Here is a 15,711-nt window from a genome sequence, read left to right as displayed (position 1 = left end):
AGATGGTTCAGTGGTGCCTGTTTGCTAAGTCTAACAACCTGAGTTCAACCCCCAGGACCCACATGGTGGAAAGAGAGCATTGACTTCTGAAAGTTGTCCTCAGACCTCTGCATGCACCCCACGTCATATGCTGCTACAAATAAATGAACAAATAAATAAATGTAATATTTAAAATTATGTAAAGTACATACAACAGGGTCTGCTTGAAAAGGTCACTTTTTCTTTCTCTCTCTCTTCCCTTTGTTTTTGAGGCAAGGTCTTGTTCTGTACCCCAGGCTGGTCTTGAACTCACGCTATGGCCCGGGTTAGCCCAGAACTCTCGAAGCTCCTGCCTCAGCCTCCCTTCATGGGTGTCTGGTGACAAATCATCTGGCCTCATTAAGACGAACTCCCTCCCACTTAAGCAATGAAGAAATGACAAAATGAGGTGCGGCTTCTGTGTGGCCCCTGACTAAGGGGCAGCTGGAGGCGTGACCACTGACAGCTCACGGATGTCACTGGAGAGCCGGGGGACATGAGCCGCCGACAGATCTCGGTGCTGTGCATGAATTCTCATCTGTTTTGATAAAGAGCAAAGCCGAACCTACACATGCTCGCTGTGCAGGAACTTTCTGACTGTATGCAGGATGTGAGGACTAAAGGGCAGGTGACTGCAGTCAGTTAAAATGGGAACATTCCCATGACCTATGACCCAACAGCCTAGAAAAAAAAGGGAAAAGAGAGAAACTTAGATGTGGAGAGATTTAAAGGATTCATAACTGCAATGTGTGGCTGTAGCTGAATATTGGAAAAGCCACTGGAGATACATGTGTTTATATTTATAAGGCAATTAAGTTTCAACACTGACTAGACATTCGAGTCTTTTTAATTTTTTTTTAATGTAGGGACTTATGTAGCCCAGGCTCACCCCAAACTTAAGATTCTTCAGCCTCAGCTTCTCATGGATTGCTTGCTTAGCTGGTGGATGATTTTAAGGAAATATAAGATGGTTGGAAGAAATGTTAAAAGCATCAATTCTTATCATTTGAACTGAAAAACACTGAAATATTTATGTGTGAGTTGGTTCAATATCTGGTGTGGATTCAAAAATCAGACCTGGGGAGAGAAGCCTGGAGGGAGGGACGGGGCCAGCCTGGCTGGGTAAGGGCGCTGGAGGGGAGGGCCAGGCTCCTGGGGTCCGTTCATCTGCCATTCTAATCTCTGTTCCCTCTAATGCAAAGTTCACAGAGAGAGGCAGCTACCGACATTGTCTGCCCACGTGAATGCAGACGCTGCCTTCTGAAGTCCCCAGTGCCATGTGTTGAGCCTGTTAGCCCAGGTCTGGCCTTTCGTTAGGAGAAAGGGTGAGTCTTGTGTCAAGAAATGAGCTTCCGGGATGATCGTGTGGCTCAGTGATAGAGTACTTGCTTAGCATGCCTGAGGCCCTGGGGTCAAACCCTAGCACTGAAAAATAAATAAATATTGTGACTCTCCCTAGCTGGGGAATTCTAGCAAGCCCTGGAGAAACTATGGCAGGGGTACCTGTGAATCTGAGGCCAGCCCGAACGAGCTGGTAAAACCTCATCACAAAAACAAAGGAAGCCAACAAAGCAATCAAACCACACACAAGTGTGCGGCACACTGGGGGCAGAAGCTCTGGCCTTAGGACCGGTAATTTTGCAGACTGGAAAATAATCATAATTAGATAGGTAGAATTCTCCAGTAAACAACAAAATCTAATCTTAGAATACAGGTTAGCTTGCGGGTGCCTCTCTGTTATAGTCTGAATCTACAGTGTCACCCACGGGCTCGTCTTGAATGCTTATGGTTCATTTTAAAGGTCATGGGGGCTTTAGAAGGTGTGGCCGGCTGGAGGAAATATGTCCCTGGGCTGGGGTTTTGGCAGCCAAACCCCTCCAGTTTCAGTCCATGCTCTTTCCTGTCTGGCACACGAGGGGTCTTTGCCTCAAACTCTGGCCTCAGTGTTTCTCCCCACCTCACCCATGACGGACTGAAAACAGAGGCTGAAATAGCCGTCTCTGTCATGGATTTAGTTCTGTTTCAAAAGGGCTAATGTAAAATAGAACACTCTAAAAACGAAAACATGGCCCACCTTTACAAAAGCTGGTGCTGCTGTAAGATTCTGTTTAGTGCCCTAGCCAGGCTAGGCTAGCTGACCCCAGAAGAGATTTGGATGCGTCACGGTTAACTGCATCTGTCAACTTGCCACAGACCTAGAGTCACCTGGCAAGAGGGAACCTTAACTGTAGAAGTGCTTCCAACAGATTAGCCTGTGGCCACTGTCTGTGGGGCATTTTCTTAAATGCTAACTGATGTAGGAGGGCCCAGCCCACCGTGGGCGGTGCCATCCCTAGGCTGGTGGGCCATACAAGAAAGCCAGCCAAAGTGAGTAAGGAAGGGAGCATGCCAGCAAACAGCATTCCTCCATGGCTCCTGCCTTGAATCCCTTCTGAACTTCCCTCGGAGATGGATTGTGACCTGGGAGTTATACGATGAAACTAACCCTTGCCACCCCAACATTGCTTCCCCTCCCCGCTTGCCATTCCTCACAGCAACAGAGAGCAACTTAAAACAATGAGCTTTCAACATCTGGGAACTACACCAGTGAGATCCAATCAGTGTCAGACCCCAAGAACCAGGAACATATGAGAACTCCGCTCCCTTTCTCAAGCTGGCTTCTTGATGCCTGTATCCACAGAACGCACACCGTAAGTCTCGGCAAAGTTTATCCCACAGTGCGGAATTTCCCGTGTGCTAGTCCCTCTGGCGTCCCTGCCGACAGGGTGGCCTCCTAGCGACAGCTCCTTTGGACAGAAACTCCCAGGCTTGGTCAGGTGCCCTCGGGGCCACCCACCACGCAACTGGGCACATACACTTTGTAAGCACTGGTTTCCAGCAGATAAATGTAATCAAGGTTTATATGCTCGGAGACGCCAACAGGATGGGGTTGTTTCACTTGAAGGATCAGAAGAAAATTGTAACTAATGTTGTGGAAAATTACTTTGATATTGCTTTCTGGGTACCGAATCACAATTAGGCTGCTGTGAGAAGTACAGGGAAGGAATAAATGAATAGTAACAAATCAACACAAACAGCTTGTGTCAGGAGGGCTTCGCTCGGGGAGAGTAACGTAAGCATTACTTAAAGTTTTATGACTGTGTTTGGTGTGATTTACGGAGACCGTCAGGGTCGCCCATCACGTAGCACATTATGAGGGCACGTCCACCTGCACCTGCCGACAGGATGTCACGGGGAAGACCCACCGATGCTCCTCACCTGGCTCTGCCCAACACAGCGGATGCTCATCCGAGGGTCATGTGATTCTTCACAGCCTGCCAGTGTGAGGCTCAATCAGCTCGCCACTGTGCCATGCCGCTCTGTCCCAGAACTCCCAACCACACTGATTCCCACCCACCTGTAATTCACACATCTGTGCACTGGAGCAGATGTTTCAGAGCAAAGCAAGCTGGAAGGAGAGACAGGAATCCAGGGCTTGTGAAATTAAGGGTTCTGCTCTGCCAGCTGGCTGTTGGCATGTCAGGGCACACCCTAGGACCATCAAAGCAGAATTTCACCTGGCAACAGATCATCTGTTCCAGGCACGGACCACAGAGGGGCCCATACCCTGTCCCCTACATACACTTACGCCTTTTCTCCCTGGACCCTCCCACACAGTGCAGACATCAGACACCTGGATCCTCTGTCTGTGTGTGCACCACAGCCACACACTAAGGCATCCACCAGAGGATTATAGCACCCTTCATCCAAGCCGTTTTCAAGCTCCCCGGTTTCTTTTTGCACAGACTCCAGACAGTCACAGGGACCAATTTCCTGCACTGTGATGGGCACTGTCCTGTGGGACCCAGCTGTGCTGACTCAATGTCACTCGCTATTCTAGGGCTCTTGAGAGGCTACGAAGTCCCCAGAGGAGCCAGCTCAGTCACGCACACTTGCTTCCTCAGAAGCTGGGGAACAGGCAGACCCATTTTTTGACAGCCACCAGCTGTAGGGGTTGACCCGGGAATGCGTCAGCACAGTGGCTTGCCCGCTGTTTCCAGGGCCCACAACTGAACCTGCTTCTCCCTCCCTGTCTGTGATGAAAGGCATAATTGATCAGCCTCCCCCATGCTGGCTTCTGGCAGCCGCTGCCAGGCCCAGGTATGCTCTGGCCTCTCTGTGCGAACGCCTCTCCCTTCCCTCCTGAGGCCTGTGGTCTTCAATCTGGGCGCAAGGCCACTGTATGGTGGTTCAAGGCTCCAGTGTGCAGAAGCAGAACAATGAAGTGGTACAAAGAAAGGGGACCTGAGCTGGGGCGCGTGGAGGGCAGTGCTGGGGAAGAGCTCCTGGCTGGAGAGCAGGCGTCCGTCCTGCCTGGGCAAGGCTGCAGGCAGGAGTATCACCGGGAGCCATCTGCCTAAACCTCTGACCTCCACAGCTCTTTCATCCTGTCCCTGCAAACAGTGTGTTCACGGACATGTCCCTGGGGAGAAAGCGCATCTCTGGGGGTCTGCACAGTGGACCTCTGCCAGTGAGGTGGCCTGCAAGCCCAGGTTTCCTTTTCTTTCAAAGCAGAGTAACCTCTGGCCTCAGCCCCAGGCCTGTGACCGCCAGCTCCGTCAGATCCAGCACCAGGAGCCTGGAGCCCTCCCCTTTCCACATTCCACCATCCTGAGTGTTCTGTTCCACACTTTGCTCCCACTGTCTGTACCCAGCATCCCCAGCAGGCATGGACCATTCTAATAGGTCACAAGGCACAGAGAGCTCGAGGGTGTGGTAAGGATTGGTCTCAGACTCACAAAGCCAGTATGTCCGTGAGTTTCTGTCCCAAGCCACAGGAACCAGATTCAAAGGGTCCCCAGGGCTAGATAGGGAAACTGAGTCACACTCCGTATTTGTGAGTTCAAGATGATGCAGGCTAGTTGCTTGCCCCGAAGCCTGAGTTCAATCCGCAGAAAGCACATGATGGAAGGGGAGAATCAACTCTTAAAAGATTGTCCTCAGACCTCCACACGTGTGCCCATCACCCAAGAAATAAATAAGCAAACAAGCAAACAGACAAATAAATGTAACAAAATTATTTTTTGAGATGGAAATCTCACTACACAGCCCTGGTTATCCTGGAGCTCACTCTGTAGACCAGGCTGGCCTCAAACTCACAGAGATCTGTCTGCCTCTGCCTCTGGGATCAAAGGCATGCTCCCAACACAACTATTATAACAAAAGTTTTCAAAAGTAGATGGAAGACTGGTGGTATGGCCCATAAGCCCAGCTACTCAGAAGGATAAGGTAGGTTCACAAGTTCAAGACCAGACCTTGTTTCAAAATAAAAATAATACAAATGACCAGGTGGGAAGGCCCCAGGTTCAATTCCCAGGGACATTTTTGAAAAACAGAAAGATATTTACTCCCCTGGTGTCCCAAACAATGTGGAAGATGCCCCAAGAGTTGGCATTATTTTCTGCGACTCTGAGATTCACTGAAAACAGCAAACCGGCTGACCAGATGGGCAGCCTCTCCACTCCCCGACCAGGGGCTGCCCAGCCACTAAGGAAGTCATAACCTTGAAACTGGTGGTCGGCCTTCAGACAGACACCCCACCCTGACACCAACCCATTAGGAGAAAGCCAGGGCTCCTTCTCTGTTTACCAGGGCTATTGTACCCCAGGGCCAGCACACCAGGGACACCATGAAGGTCTGTATGTGGCCGGGCCAGGGGAGCCAGCAACCTTGGGGCTCACCTGGAACCTGCTGGGGGGTGAGCTCTACAGGGTCCTGTAGGCTGATGAAGAGGAGGAGGCCCGCAGCTCCGAACAGCAGGATGGATGAGAACATGCAGGCTAGCCGCATTGTTCCAAGTCGTGGGGTCATCCGGGGCACGCTCCGGGGTCACCTCTTGGGGGTAAAAGGCACGTTCTTCCTTCATTATCCGCACCAGACATCCATCAGGCCGGGGTCTACAGACAGAAGGAAGAAGCAGGTTTCAGCTGTTGATATCCGGACAGGTCAAGGCCTCTAGTGACGCTAGGGGATCCTCTGGATTCCCCCAACCAACCCTGGATCTCTCTCTCATCTCCTTCCCTCTCTCCCTCCCTTTGGACAGGGACCCATTATGCAGTCCAGAGTGGTCCCAAACTCATGATCCCCCCACCTCAGCCTCCCGAGTGTCGGGATTACAGACGTGCACGCCATGCCTGTCCACTGACACCCTTTGAAGCCCACAGAAGCCGAATAGAGCTCTGTTGCTGCTTGCACCTCTACCCACCCTACAAGGGTCTCCTGTCTGCACCTGTCATAAAGCCACAGAGACACAGTCTCTGGGTGCTGCCTGGGGACATCAACAGGTGGTAACTAGTGACAACCTCCAGCCCTGCCCAGCTCTGTGAGCCCCCCAGTAAGCACCATGCTCCCTTCATGCTCCCAGCCCTCCATCCCTGCTTGCTTTTCCAGCCTCTGCACACTCAAAGCATGCACACATGATTTGTTCACCCTGGTTCTACCAGAAGAACAGAAGAAATGCCCTCCACTCTGAGTACAAGTAAATGGCCCTGAATTGGACCAGATTGTGGATCAAGACAGGCACACACCCAGATGGCTCAGTAGTTAAGAACATAGGCTGCTTTTCCAGAGGACCTGGGTTCATTTTCCAGTATCCACATGGCAGCTCACAACCATCTGTTCTAGGGGTTAGGACACCCTCTTCTGGCATCCATGGGCACTGCACGCACATGATGCACTGACATACACAAAAGCTAAACATTTATACCCATAAAATAATACAAGATTTTTATTTTTGATTTTTCAAGACAGGGTTTCTCTGTGTAGCCCTGGCTGTCCTGAGACTTGCTCTGTACACCAGGCTGGCCTCAAACTCAGAGATCCACCTGCCTCTGCCTCACAAGTGCTGGGATTAAAGGTATGCACCACCATAACCTAGTAAAACTTTTTTTTTTTTTTTTTGGACAGGTACACCTCACTATGGTTTGAGTCTGAAATGTCTCCACAAGATTCATGTCTTTGAACACCTGCTCTCCAATTGTTGGTGCTATTTTGGGAGGTTGTGGGGCCTAAGCCAGGCCTGTATGGGCCAGGTGAAGGTAAGAAACAGAGGAAGTCCCCAAGACATCTGTTGCAGGTCTAGACAGGTGGATCTCTGACATGCACAGTATTCTACCCACACCCACACCATTGCAGGGACTCATAGACACCAGGCAATTGGACAAATGGCCTCAGGGAGTTTATCACTTTTCCATTGCTGTGATAAAATACTTCACAGAAGCAAACTCAAGAGAGAAGAACTTGGGCTGGAGAGACAGCTCAGAAGTTAAGAGCACTGGCTGCTCTTTCAGAGGACCTGGGTTTGATTCCCAGAACCCACATGGCAGCTCACAACCATCTGTAACTCCAGTTCCACGGGATCTAGCGCCCTCTCCTGGCCTCCACAGATACTGCACACATGGTGCACAGGCACACACAGGCAAAATGTTCACACACATAAAAGGTAATTAAAAGGACAGGGGGCATAGGGAGAAGTTTTATTTTGGCTCTTCATTTCATAGCATTGTAGGGAAGGTGTGGTGGACCTTCCCTACAGGTCCACTAGTATATGGCAGGATGCTGGCCTCACATGCTGGCCAGGCCAGGAGGCCGTAGAACAGAGCGGTAAGCAGCGCTGGGTTATATTAAAGGCCTGTCCGTAAGCCAAAGAATACCCCTTACTTCCACCTAAGGAGTCTGCAAAGATCTTGCCTACCCGAGCACAGGGCAAGTCAAAGGAAAGTGATACCACCAAGGCCACAGGACCCAGCATCCACCACGGTTTCTCTGTGTCCAGCCTATAGAAGGGAAGCTTGTAAAGTCCTTCTCTGCCCTTTTCTGTGCCCAGGAAAATTTTCCCAAGGATTAGGTTGATTCTCAGAAAAGCTTAGGAACCGAGGAGTATAAATTCCAGGCTTGGGTTTCTCCACTCTGCAGTCTCTGTAATTATTTTTTCACTCAGTTAACTTTAATTAACCTGCCGCAGGCCTCTACGCGCCCGGCGCCGGGCTCCCTGGACTGTGCAGAGCAGGTGGTTCTCACGACCTCCCAGCTTTTATGTTTGGGAAGCAGCAGTGAGCGTGGCTCAGTTTATCAGTGGAGGCTGCTCTGGGGTTTCTGAGCAGGCCACGACCCCTGTGCAACAGCCTTGCCCTGAAAAAAGACTGCTGCTGCCTGTCACCAATGAGGTGTGGAGAAGGGAATCCCACCCTGCTCACAGTGTGCCCAGACTGAGAATCACAGCTTCTCCCAGCCTCAGACCTGGGTATAGCCCGGGCTCCCTGTAGTAGAACTGTCCTGCGTGGCTAACCATTGTTTTACCAAGCCACAGGTGCATCATTTAGATTTCATGACCTAAACGATGAAGCCACTTTCCATGTAGATGCCTCGAGCACAGCCTGGTGTTCTTGCTCTTAGGACATCGAGCAGAGTCAGGCTCATCACCGTCCGTCTCCGGATGCCGGCAGAGCATGAGTGACCGGGAGGGGTGCGGCTATTCTCTCTCACACTAAGATGCTGCCTATAACCCTGCCCTCATCTTTGCATCCCCTTCCCACGTGAGCAGCTGTCACAGCCCCTTGGAGACCCAAACAGTCCTAGAAAGGAGTCGGATGGGTGGAAATGACATCCCATGGCGGCACAGCAGAGGGGGAAGTAGGCAGTTTGACGCCCTTCTGGGCAAGCTGACACACCCGTCCCACCTGTAGACTGGAGCAGGTTCCCGAAGGACGCACACCTGCCCCCACCCATGCTGCTAAGTATCTACACACACACACACACACACACACACACACACACACACACATACACACACACACACACACATCAATGGCTCACTGTCTATGCTGGCATGCTTCCTACAGCCCTGTCAGCCTCCTGAGACAGACACCTGAGGCCAGTCTGACCCAAGGTTGGTGGTCTCTGACATGAAGATAATTCTTACAGAGGACGACCACCCCCGCCCCCCCAGGTTCATGTCTTAGGACTTGGTGCCCTGTTGGTGGGACTTTGCAGACACGCTAGAAGGGGGACCTAACTGAAGGAGGTGGGGAACTGGGGTGGGCCCTTAGGAACTCCTGGTCCTTGACTGCCACCTCCTCTTCTCTTCCCCCTTCCTTTCTCTTCCCTTCCTGTTTGTCCCAAGGTCAAGACCGTTGTCCTCCACCACACTCTCATCGCCATGATGCTCTGTCCAAGCACACAGGTCAAAGCCACTGCGGACTGAACTCTCGGGAACCGGGAGCCGAGAGGAACTTTTCCACCTGATGTCGTTTGTCAGGTATTCTGTGTCGTGACAACAACCTGGCTGATACAGAGGGACAGAGGAAGAAGAAAGCACGACCACGCCCAGCACTCAGAGATGCCTGGGAAGATGGGGTCACCCCCAGGGCTATTTGATAGACAAAGAAAGGGGCTCAGAACCCCCGTACCGCAGCCTTGCTTGTCTCCAGCCTGGCCCTGTAGATGTGACTACCCATCTGTCACACGGCCACCATTAGAGCCACTGCACACTTCTGTCAACAACTAAAGGGGTTCTGCAGATGTACCCCAAGTCTGTTCACATCAAATCCACTCATGGAGACAGGAGCGGCTGCCGGTGGGCTTGGGACCCAGGAGAGGAGGCAGGAGACTCAGCTGTACTGCAAAGACCCTTGAGAGCACACAAGCACCTGCCCACGTCACGTGGCTTCCCACCCAGCCCCTAAGCCCCGTCCTCAGCCTTTGCTCCTGGGACACTGTTCCTCATGTTCGCTGTCACTAGGGACTGTCTGGTCAGCTAACGCCTGGCTCCATGCAAATGAGAATCAAAAGGCCAGCTGCCTAGCCTCCCGAGGAAGTGGCTTGCAATCTGGCTGGATCTATAATGTCCTAGGAGGGCACCGACATCTTGGAATCCGCAAGGACCCTCTTCCCACAGAGGCGCAAGGATGCACACTCCAGAGGACATGTGTCTCTGAGCCCTCCCCCACATCCCCCAGGCTTCTTTAGTCACATGGTATTTTCAAGAAAACAGGGAGATGCTGGTCCAAAGGTCATTTGTCTCTCTCTTCTTTGAGTCCAGCTGTTGCCTTGGGCCTCAATATAACAACATGTCACAGGCCATGGCCTGGCTGCCCCGGGCCGTGAAAATACATTTGCAAGACCTCAGCGCCCACCTGGGACTGCCCTGTCCTCACCACATACATCACGCTCTGCTCTGGTGACATGTGCAAGTATTCCTCATCTCCCTGCATCCCTTCCCAAACCAGACAATAAGAACTCTAATTATTGGCCATGAAGAAGAGGTTGCAGGGGGTTGGTTAAGGCATGAAAAATACGCAGCCTGGTTGAGTATTCTGTCCTGCTCAAAATCACAAAGCCTTCTAGTGGTTTCTTTCCCCAAGGCCTGAATAGCGTCACCAATTTTTTACTTCAAGAAAGAAAAGATCCAATTAATGTTACACCTCCCGGGACACAGGGCAAGGCTGAAGATTCCTCCCGTCTCCTTATTTATTTGATTTGAACATTTGTCTCTTTGGGGAAATGGACTTCAGGCTATAAGCAAGGACTTAAGAATTCAGCCAAAACACACGCACCTCCAGTGGCGACAGCCGGACTCATGGACGACTCCAAGGACACACCTGGCTGTGGCTGCTCCAGGGCCTGGATGCTGCTCTCAGTCACTCAGAGGACCCCTCTGGCTTGTGGGGACCCACACCCACACCTCACGCCAGACAGCTTGGGTACACCCCAGGCCCAGGAAAGTTCTCTCTCCGGGTGTTTCCTCTTCACACCGGCAGGAGTGAACAATGCCGTCTCTCCGGCTGAGGGCTACGGGAGATGCTGTTCGTCGGGAGACAGGCTGCTATGGCAACTTGAGGAGAATGGAGCCAGGCACTGCCGTCACCTTGAATCCGGCACCGTGCCTCCTGCCGCAGTGGCAGAGGGTATCTGGCGCCCAGCTCTTCCCACTACTGCAGCTGGGCACAGGTAGCTGACCCTCGGGCCCCCTCCTCAGCCTCCCGGCCTTGGGTACTCATCTGCTCCTCCTCGATCGGAGGGAGCACACGGCCCAGTCCCCTGAGAGCACCACCTCCATTTGTATTTGTCAGACTAGTTCTTCCTTGTGTGCGTGGCTCCGGCTTACTTCTGAGATGGGGCTCTTCCTTGATTTCAGCTCATTAAAATCCTGCAGCTAATTAAAACCCGTTCTAACAGCGGCGGCGGCAGCGGCTGCAAACTCTGGGATGCGTCCCCTCCAGTTTTATGCGTAGGCATAAAGTTGCAGTGCTCAGTGAAGAGGACTCATGGCTGGAAGGGCTTAGGCTCTGAGGCAGGGCTGCGGGCTCCTAATTGCTCCAGCCCTCCTCCACCAGCCGGGCCTCAGGGGTGCTGGATACAGTCCTGAAATCTCCAAGGCGGAGCTTCGCCAGACCAGCACTGCTCATCTGCACCCCAATCCGATAGGTATCGATTTGCCCACCGTCCTAGGTCTGTTGCAAGGTCAGGTTCCCTCCAATCGCCCCCTCCACCCCGAAGTTTCTGCAGGTCCGAAAAAGGGCCCCCTATTGTGGAGGGTACAGTGTAAATCAGGTTCATATATCCCCAACTTTGTCCCCGAAGCCCCTATGAACACCGCAGTCCAGCCTCACCCACCCCAGCACAAACACAGAAAGTCTCCCTGAAGGCTAAAGGATTCCAGAAAAACTCATGACTGCCATGACAGGTCCCGAGGACCTGGTCAAAGAACCAGCAGCCAAGCCACAAGGCACACCACCAGGTACGGTCTTTGCCTAGGACTTCTCACCTGCTCAGGGAAGTTTACACTCATAGGGCAGAGGATAGGAATTCTAAAGATAGAGAAACTGAGCCCCTCCTTACCCCAACCCTGGCTGATCCCAGCACCCACACTCCCTGAAGCTCTGAGCTCCTGTTCTGTCCCCTCCCCCGCTGGGCTCACATGGAGCCACGGGAGCCGGGTGGGAGGTCCCTCTCCATCTCTGCATTCCCAGCACCGAGCACTGAGCCTGGCACCAGAGCGGTGATCAATAGCTGTGTGCAGGTGGAATGCGCATGAGTTAATAGACGGAAGTGTTGGGGGCCGTCGGGAGAGAGGCGCACCATGAACTCGGAATTTTAAAAAGGTCATTTCGGGGAGCTATGGGTTTGTTTTGATTGGGTCTGGGCTGGAAGCAAGTCCAGTGACGGTATACAACCACTGGAGAACCCTGTGGAGTTGGTTACCTCAGAAACACCCAAGGCCCACTGCGCATCCGGGTATCACCTGGAAGCCTTCCATCCGTCCAAGAGTACACAACACAGGGCCTGAAGACTTACGTTTTCAAAGGTAAATGTAGAGCCTCTCTCTGGTTGATATGCAAATGTATATGAAAACATTTACATAATTAGATGTCATAAAATTGATGGCCTCCAAGCCTTTTGTGTTAGCTACATTTCTCATTGTTATGACAGGAGCAATGTGGAGAAGGAATCTCACAGCTGGAAGGTGAACTGGGAGAGACGTCATGGAGGAGCAGGAAGCGGCTGGCTGCATTCCTCTGCAGTCGGGAAGCACAGAGCGATGGGCGGCGGAGCTCAGCTGGCCCTCTCTTTTGGTTCAGCCTGGAACCTCAGCTGGAGGGATGGTGCTGCCCACATTCAGGTCGGATCTGTTCCCGTCAGTTAAGCCTCTCTAGACACCTTCATCGGCATTTCCAGGGATGTGTTTCTCTCTCTGTCTCTCTGTCTCTCTGTCTCTCTGTCTCTCTCTCTTTCAGAGATTTATTTATTTATTATGTACACAGAAGAGAGCACCAGATCTCATTACAGATGGTTGTGAGCCACCATGTGGGTGCTGGGAATTGAACTCAGGACCTCTGGAAGAGCAGTCAGTGTTCTTAACCTCTGAGCCATCTCTCCAGGCCCCGAGGTGTGTTTTCATAATGACCTTAAGTCCAGCAAACGGAAGATGACGCCAGATCATCACACCTTCCACCTGCTGCATAGTGTTAGCAAACCCCAGAACCAACTCACAGTTCATGGGTGTTAGTCAAATGTCTGTGAGGGGGCTGGGGAGAAGGCTCAGCAGTGAAAACGCTTATATGAGGTTGAGCCCTAGGTCCCGTGTAATGGAAGAAAAGGACTAACTCCTAACCTCACTCCTAACCTTGTCCCCTGACCTCACATGCTTACAGGAACACACACACACACACATTAAACACATGTAAATTTTTTTGAAATCAACACAAGGGTGTCTCTGAAGATGTAGGCAAAGTGAACCAGAACAGTCAGGAAATACTGCACAATTGCATCTTATGAGGAGCACAGAATTGTCAAGTTCAGAGACAGCAGGCGAGCTAGAGATTGCCTGGGTCTGGGAGGGGGTGTGAGTCATGTTTCAGCGGGTACAGAGTTCCAGTCTGGGAAGATGAAAAGGTTGGGAGGCAGACACGGTGACAGCTGCATGCCAACGTGAATTTAGTTAATGCCGCTGGACTGCACACTTAAAAATGGTGACACTGGGGCGGGAAAGATGACCTCTCCACAGGAAGAGCACACACTGCTCGTGCAGAAGCCCAGGTCCCAGCACTGGTACAGGGTGACTTACAACTGCCTGTAACTACAGCTCCAGGGGCTCTCACACCTGGACTCCCTGGGCAGCAGGCACACATGTGACGCACACACAGACACAAAGACTATGGTGGCTTGGATATGAACTATGGTCCCCCTAGGGGCTTATATGTTCGAATGCTCGGTCCTCAGTTGGTGGAACTGTTTGGGAAGGAGTTAGGAGGTGTGGCCTTGTTGGAGGAGGTGTGTCACTGGGGGTGGGCTTTGAGACATCTCCAGCGCCCTCTGTTTCCTGCTGACAGTTGAACAGGTGACCTCCCAGCTGTTCCTGCTGCCACACCTTCACCCTGCCATCATGGACTCTGACCCATGTCAGCTGTAAGCCCAATTAACCCTTTCTTTTATAAGTTGCCTTGGTCACGGTGTTTTTTCACAGCAATATAAAAGTCACAAAGACAAGGTAAAACACATACACAAAATAAATCTTCTGAAAACAGTTAACGTCATACATTTTACGTGACGTGTATTTATATATTTATGTTTTCATTGGGCTCAGATAGGGAGTTCATGTTCTGGGCCTGGCTTCCCCTCCAACCAGCTGTGAAACCGTCAGTATTCGATTTTCCTTATCTCACAATCTGTCCCCAGACAAAATATCAGCTGCGGATGAGCTCCCAAGTTCCCAGCAGCTCTGGGGGTGAGACAAAAGCCTCGGAAAACAGACATCTTGTGACTTTCACGCCCACACAGCCGCTTCCAGGCAGACAAGTGGCCATCTGGAGAGAGTGTCCGCCACCCATGTCTGAGGCCTGTCCTTCATCACGGATCTCGGTCACTTCCATTCACAAGGCTCCGGAAGGCTTCTAGGGCTGTGCCCTGCAGTCCTACATTACCAAAGGCACTGCTGCAGAGGCAGCCGCGTCCCCATGGACCGAGCAAGTCCTGATGAGCTATTTCCCTTCATGACAACTGTCATGAGAGGTGTCCACGACAACCCAGTGTAGTGTCAAGCTGCACACTGCATTCTTGGATTCTGCAAAGCCACACTTTCCTACCGGAGGGCCCTCTGGCCGAAACGAGGCCATCTGGGGCTGCTCTGTACCAGGGCACCATTGTTTTATGTGTGTACTACATGGAGCCCGGCCAGTACAGTGTCCCATGAACTAAAAGGAATCTCTGGGGCCTGGACAGTGAGACCCTGAGACAATGAGAGCTTAGTCTGGTCTAGAACATGCTATGGCATCCAGGTTGGTTTGGGAGTTGAGATCTTCCTCTATGCGCCTCCCAAGTGCTATGGTTACATATGTATATGACCACACAGACCCTGGTGGAAATCACTTTAAAGCAGACATTTCAACCTGGCTAATGATTTGGATCATAGTGTAACGACAGCCAGCTTTTTCATTTAAAAAATCTTTAATTTTTAAAGAACTTTAAAGGGCAACATGGGACTGCACTCAGTGATGAAGCGTCCCCTATTTTACAGTCTCATTATTGATGTCCGGGTTGTGACATTGAACTATCATACAGGACAATTATGCATAACACTAACTATTAGGAGAAACAATACACAGAGCACACAGGACTTCTGCAGGTTGTTCTGTGCAAGTGTACAAATATATAATATTCCAAAAAATTTTCTTTTAATTAAGATACCATGAACTTAAAATTAAAAGTCCTTGGGGCTGGAGAGATGGCTCCGTGGTTAAGAGCACTGGTCTCTTGCAGAGGACCTGGGTTCGATTCTTAGCACCTACATGGTGGCTCACAGTCATCTGTAACTCCAGTTCTAGAGGATTCAATGGCCTCTTCTGGCCTCTGTAAGCACTGCATGTACATGGTTCACATACACACGTACAGGCAAACACTCTCATACATAAAATAAAAATAAATAAACCCTAAAAATGTCTGGCCTTTCAGCTCATGCCTAGTGGAAATGAATTCCAACACTGTACCCACAAATAACAGAATGTTCTTATCATGGGTCAGTGCCAGCCCTCATTGTAGGTATGAAACATCTTAAAGTTAGGAGACTACTCCTTTAATAGGAAAATTTGATGTGTTCGAAACTACCGGCCGATCTTTGTGCATTTTTCAATTGCAAATTGCACTTTAAAAATTCAAACA

At 51.1% G+C, this 15,711-nt stretch overlaps 1 protein-coding gene across 3 annotated transcripts in view; it reads right to left on the bottom strand.

The window, feature by feature from the left end:
* Chst8 (carbohydrate sulfotransferase 8) overlaps positions 1-15,711 on the bottom strand; it is a 134,394-nt gene that overhangs the window by 65,164 nt on the left and 53,519 nt on the right. For 2 of the 3 annotated variants that reach the window (XM_006985002.4, XM_016003549.3), the window contains exon 2: positions 5,739-5,954. In XM_006985002.4, the coding sequence (XP_006985064.1) occupies positions 5,739-5,868 (130 nt within the window). In that variant the 5' untranslated portion in view covers positions 5,869-5,954. Of the gene's footprint in view, positions 1-5,738; positions 5,955-10,610; positions 11,259-15,711 lie in introns of those variants that run through there. The other variant, XM_016003550.3, reaches the window with a different exon arrangement.

The sequence above is a fragment of the Peromyscus maniculatus genome, chromosome 1, assembly GCF_049852395.1.
Source record: "Peromyscus maniculatus bairdii isolate BWxNUB_F1_BW_parent chromosome 1, HU_Pman_BW_mat_3.1, whole genome shotgun sequence".
NCBI classification, from domain to species: domain Eukaryota; kingdom Metazoa; phylum Chordata; class Mammalia; order Rodentia; family Cricetidae; genus Peromyscus; species Peromyscus maniculatus.
Note: the sequence above shows the minus strand (reverse complement) of the source record. Positions and strands in the feature narration are given on the sequence as shown.